General features: G+C 43.4%; 1 protein-coding gene across 1 annotated transcript; it reads right to left on the reverse strand.

Annotated features, from left to right (window-relative positions):
* Positions 1 to 2,629: 2,629 nt before the first annotated feature.
* LOC108315205 (RNA-binding motif protein, X chromosome) lies at positions 2,630 to 4,643 on the reverse strand. Its single transcript, XM_017544428.2, has one exon. It carries the CDS (start codon positions 4,484 to 4,486, stop codon positions 3,311 to 3,313), a length of 1,176 nt encoding a protein of 391 aa, XP_017399917.1. The 5' UTR covers positions 4,487 to 4,643; the 3' UTR covers positions 2,630 to 3,310.
* Between the last annotated feature and the right edge of the window lie 206 nt (positions 4,644 to 4,849).

Here is a 4,849-nt window from a genome sequence, read left to right on the forward strand (position 1 = left end):
TTCTCATCTGAGGGTGCTGATGCTTCTTTTTTTGAATATGGTATTGTTTAGACAGGACTTTTTAATTCTTTTTTCTCTTTAGGGTATGGCTGTGGTGTATGTTATGTATGGTTGATTTGTTTCAATTCTGAGTGCCTTCAGAGGGCCGGGGCTCTGTACATGTTCCTTCACTGCAGATAGATTCATATGATGGCTTACTCAGACATTGCTTGGTGAGCTGTGTATTCTTGTTTGGTGGTATAATTCAGGCTGCAATCCAGTATATGGTGCTTAAGAGTAAGAATCAGCAGGAGGCTCTTACTCTGTGTGTGCTCACCCTCACCTGGGGTAGAGAAAATGGAGAAGCCAATGAAGTACCCTCCCCCAATACTGCTGGGCTTCAGCTGTGGATGGTACTGCTGGAGAAGACCTAGAAGTGCATCTTTCAGTCAGCATTCCCTAAAGCCCAGTGGGATGAGCCACTGCCATGTCTACAGCAGTGCACCGGAGAGGGAGCAGGGGGATGGGGAGAGATGATCCCTTCTCTAAGTTTGTTTCAGACTTTGGTATTGCCCCATTCAATGGCTGGCACCACATTTGCACTTCCTTTGACCCTAGGCAGGCTTTGGCAGGCTGTGCTACCCTTCCCTGAGGGGCAGTTCACAACAAGAGTTAGATCTCCAAGGGAATGAAGTCCACCTTCCTCTGTGTCCTCAAAGCTGATCAGGCACTCTTCCCCAACAGACAAAGGGAATAGGCTGGGGCAAAGCTATAACTGGCTGCAAGTCATGCTATCCAAAATAAACGTCAGCTTCAGCAACTCTCCTTCTTCTCTAGTTCTGCTAAAGGAGAGAGCCTAATTCCAAGAGGCAACTATTGGGACACTCTCCACACTTTTAGCTGAATGCTGGCTGTGGGGGCCTTTACCCGACTCCAGTGGAAGCACTTTAATCTATCTGGCCAGAAACTGAAATGTCTGCAGTGGCTGCCATTGCCAGGTTGCCAAACAATGATTTTGTCTGAGCCTGGATTAAAATTGGCATCCATTTTTCAGTCCTTGGTCTGGGAAAATATCTGCAGCTTTCCCTGGTGTCTTTCTCTCTATCTCTCAGCCTCTACCTGAGCTAGCTCCCAGGTTTGGGAGTAGCAGGATGCCCTCCCTTGTCCTGGGTTTCATACATCACGAGCAGAAAGGTGTGACACAGAGGGAGACTGGCTGCCTTACTCTGGAACTGGGGCTTCACTCACTTTATTAACCAAATGCCATCAGGGGGCTGCTCATCTTCTCCTCCCTGGGGCCTCGGGTGTCCTTTACTATTCCAGTGAATTCCCATGTTTTCTCTAGAATTAGAGCTCACAGAGTTGATTTTTTGTGTACTATTTTGCTATACCCAAATGGCTGAGGTATGCTTAAAGTCTCTAATATACCACCCTGAAAAAACAAAAAACACCAAAACCTCATTTAAAAAAAAAAGTTGAGATTTAAGAGTTTTTTTGTATATTTTAGATATCGGTCCTTTGTCAGGTGTGTCTTTTGCAAATATTTTCTACCTTTTTGTGGGCTTGTCCTCTCAACCTCTGACCTTGTCTTTCAGAGCAGATGCCTAATTTTAATGAAGTCCAATTATTTCTTTTATGAATCACACATTTGATGAATCCAAAAGTCATTGTCATAGCCAATTTTATCCAGGTTTTTTCCTGTGTTATGTTCTAGGACTTTTATTGTTTTTCATTTTACATTTAGATCTATGATCTATTTTGAGTTTATATTCTTTTTTTTTTTTTGCCTATGTATGTCTGATTGTTCTGCCGCCATTTATAGAAAAGACTGTCTTTGCTCCTTTGTCAAAGATTACTTGAAATATTTAAGTATGTTTATTTCTGGGCTCTTTATTCTGTTCCATTGTTGTATGTATGTATTTATTTATTTAGATTTATGCCACACTATCTTGATTACTATATCTCCATGGTAGATCTTCAAGTTTGGCAATGTCAGTCTTTTGATTTTGATCTTCTACTTTAATATTGAATTGTCTGTGTCTTTTGCCCCACTATATAAACTTTAAAATCATCTTTGGTCAGGCGTAGTGGCTCACACCTGTAATCCCAGCACTTTGGGAGGACAAAGCAGGATCACCTGAGGTCAGGAATTCAAGACAAGCCTGACTAACATGGAGAAACCCTGTCTCTACTAAAAATACAAAATTAGCCAGGTGTGGTGGTATATGCCTGTAATCCCAGCTACTCGGGAGGCTGAGGCAGGAGAATCGCTTGAACCTGGGAGGCAGAGGTTGTAATCAGCCAAGATGACACCATTGCACTCCAGCCTGGGCAACAAGATTGAACTCAGTCTCAAAACAAAACAACAACAACAACAAAAGGAAGGATTATGCTGGCTTTTAAAAGGGTAAATTTCAGGTTTCTTGAGATATCCTCAAGAACATTGTATAATCAGAGTGCTTTTGGCTTCAAATGAATAACAGAAAACTCAGACTCAATGTTAAATAATAAAGAAAAATATATTCCTCTCACCTCCCTAAGGGTTGGCTTCAGAGTTGATATAGCAGTCTGACATCATGAAGAGTCTTAGTTTTTTCATCTTTTTTATTTGCCTCTCCCCATTTTTTTTTTTTTTTTTTTTTTTTTTTTTTTTTGGCCAAACTTTTTTTTTTTTTTTTTGTCGTTGTTTAACACACACTTAAATGGTGTTACTGGGGGAGGGGAAAAGGGAGGTTCTTGCAGATTTCCGATGAAATGTCAGAAAGGCAAAATGGCCAGCATTATCCATTTGCATTTTTGGGTTTACTGGGCGATTATTTCCTTAAATAGGCATCTGATTTCAGGTTTTTCATACTGAGATCATGGAGGTTTTAGTTGGAAGACACCCTGAAATCTTATGAGTAGCATACCCCAACCACCCTCTAACAGCTAGTTTGTTTGTATAGGCAGAATGATTCATCTCTCCATTTTAGATGGCTAGATGTTTTGTGGAAGATCTTAGAATTGCTTGCCTCACTTACTGGGAAAAATCATATAGGAAGTGGCCTTTAGGGACACTTTAACTTGGAAAGTTACAACACTAGTACAACAAGTCTTAACACATTTAACATTTGCTTGTTGAAAAGCAATGTCATAAAGTCAAATAATATTAAACATGTTTTACTTTTTTCCTCACAAGAACATAAAAATTATGGAGGGGAACTTAACAGGGAATTTAAAAAAGGTAACACAATTTTTCTTTTTAGTAGTCCTTGGGTAGTTATGACAGAATAGCTTCCACTTTTTGTTTGTTTCTTTGAACTGGGATTTTGGTCCAAAGTTTTGTTTGTTTCTAGTATCTGCTTCTGCCTCCCCCTCTATCAGATCGGCTTCCTCCACGGCCACCACCTCTTGGTGCTCCGCGGCTTGAACTGCTGTAGGAATCACGTGGAGGAGGGTACCCCCTTTCCATAGAAGGGGGAAGCCCTCTTTCTTGTCTGCCAACCCGATCACGACCACTTGAGTAGAGATCACTTCGGCTGCTTGAGTAACTGTCTCGACTTCCACCATATCCGTCACGTGAGCTGCTGTAATCATCATAGCGACTGCTTCCACCATAAGATGGCGGGGGCCCTCGTGTAGGTGGAGCACTACGTGAGTTACCATAACTCTCATATGAGTCTCTGTAGGAACCTCCACTTGGATGATCTGAATAGTCACGATCACGACCATATCCATCTCTATCGCTATAGCCTCTTGATGGATAGTCATCACGTGAACTGGAATGACCATAGTCACGGTAAGTATAATCTCGTGGTGGTGGTGCATAATCTCTTGTATCACGAGAACTTGGGTAATCTCTGCTGGAATAGCTGTCTTTAGTAGAATACCCATCATCTCTTGGGGACAAATAAACATCTCTACGAGAAGGCAGCGGTTCTCTTCGAGGTGGACCTCCGTAACTATCTCTTCCACGTGATACAGGAGCTCTTCCTCCCATTCCACTGCTGCTGCGAACTGGTCCTGAAGGTGCAGATCTCTTAGGAGGAGGACCCCCACTTCTTGGTGGTGGTCCTCTTTTTACTGGGAGTGGTCCCCTGGAAGAACTCATGTTAAAATTCATGGAATATCCACCGTCATCCATGTGTCCTCCCCGTGAGGGAGGTCCCCTGGTTCCTCCACTTCCTCCTCTTCCACCTCTAAGACCTCTTGGAGGACCTCTACTTCTTGGAGGTGGAGGTGGCCCACGTCTACCACTTTCAAATGATGGTTTGGTGGCTTGTTCCACTTTGATGGCTTTTCCATCTAATGACTTTCCATTCATGTCTCTGGCTGCATCCTTAGCGTCTGCTGGGCTTTCGAAGGTGACAAAAGCAAATCCTCTTGATTTGTTGGTTTCACGGTCTTTCATCAAGAGTACTTCCACTATTCGTCCATATTTGCCAAATACTGCTTCAAGAGCTTTCTCATTTGTTTCCGTATTAAGCCCACCAATGAAGAGCTTTCCTGGGCGATCTGCTTCAACCATTTTTTTGTTTTGTTTTGTCGGTAAGTCCGAGGGGTGACAATGGGTTCAAGCTCCAACGAGCTCGCCGAGAGGGGCTTCCTAGCAGCTTAGCACCAAAAGCGGCTGCCGGGTGCGGGTACCGAAACACGAAGCCGCTAGCACTACTGCGCAACGAGCTGCCTCTCCCCATTTTACCTTTACTCTCAAACCATCTTGCCTCAAGACTGTAGGATAGCTGTAGCAGTTAGAGAGACGATCAAGAGGTAGCAGCACTCAGGTACAGAAGGGGGCTTTCTCTTCCAGGGCCTCCATTTGGGCTGTGAACAAAGCTTTCTCCAGACTCCCCAGTAGACTCACCATCCCCTGACATGGCCTCTATAACTG

This window comes from Cebus imitator, unplaced genomic scaffold (genome assembly GCF_001604975.1).
Source record: "Cebus imitator isolate Cc_AM_T3 unplaced genomic scaffold, Cebus_imitator-1.0 Scaffold9, whole genome shotgun sequence".
NCBI classification, from domain to species: domain Eukaryota; kingdom Metazoa; phylum Chordata; class Mammalia; order Primates; family Cebidae; genus Cebus; species Cebus imitator.

Bases quoted from the DNA above. Each gene is read 5' to 3' on its own strand.
- LOC108315205 (XM_017544428.2), bottom strand. From the start codon at position 4,486: ATGGTTGAAGCAGATCGCCCAGGAAAGCTCTTCATTGGTGGGCTTAAT.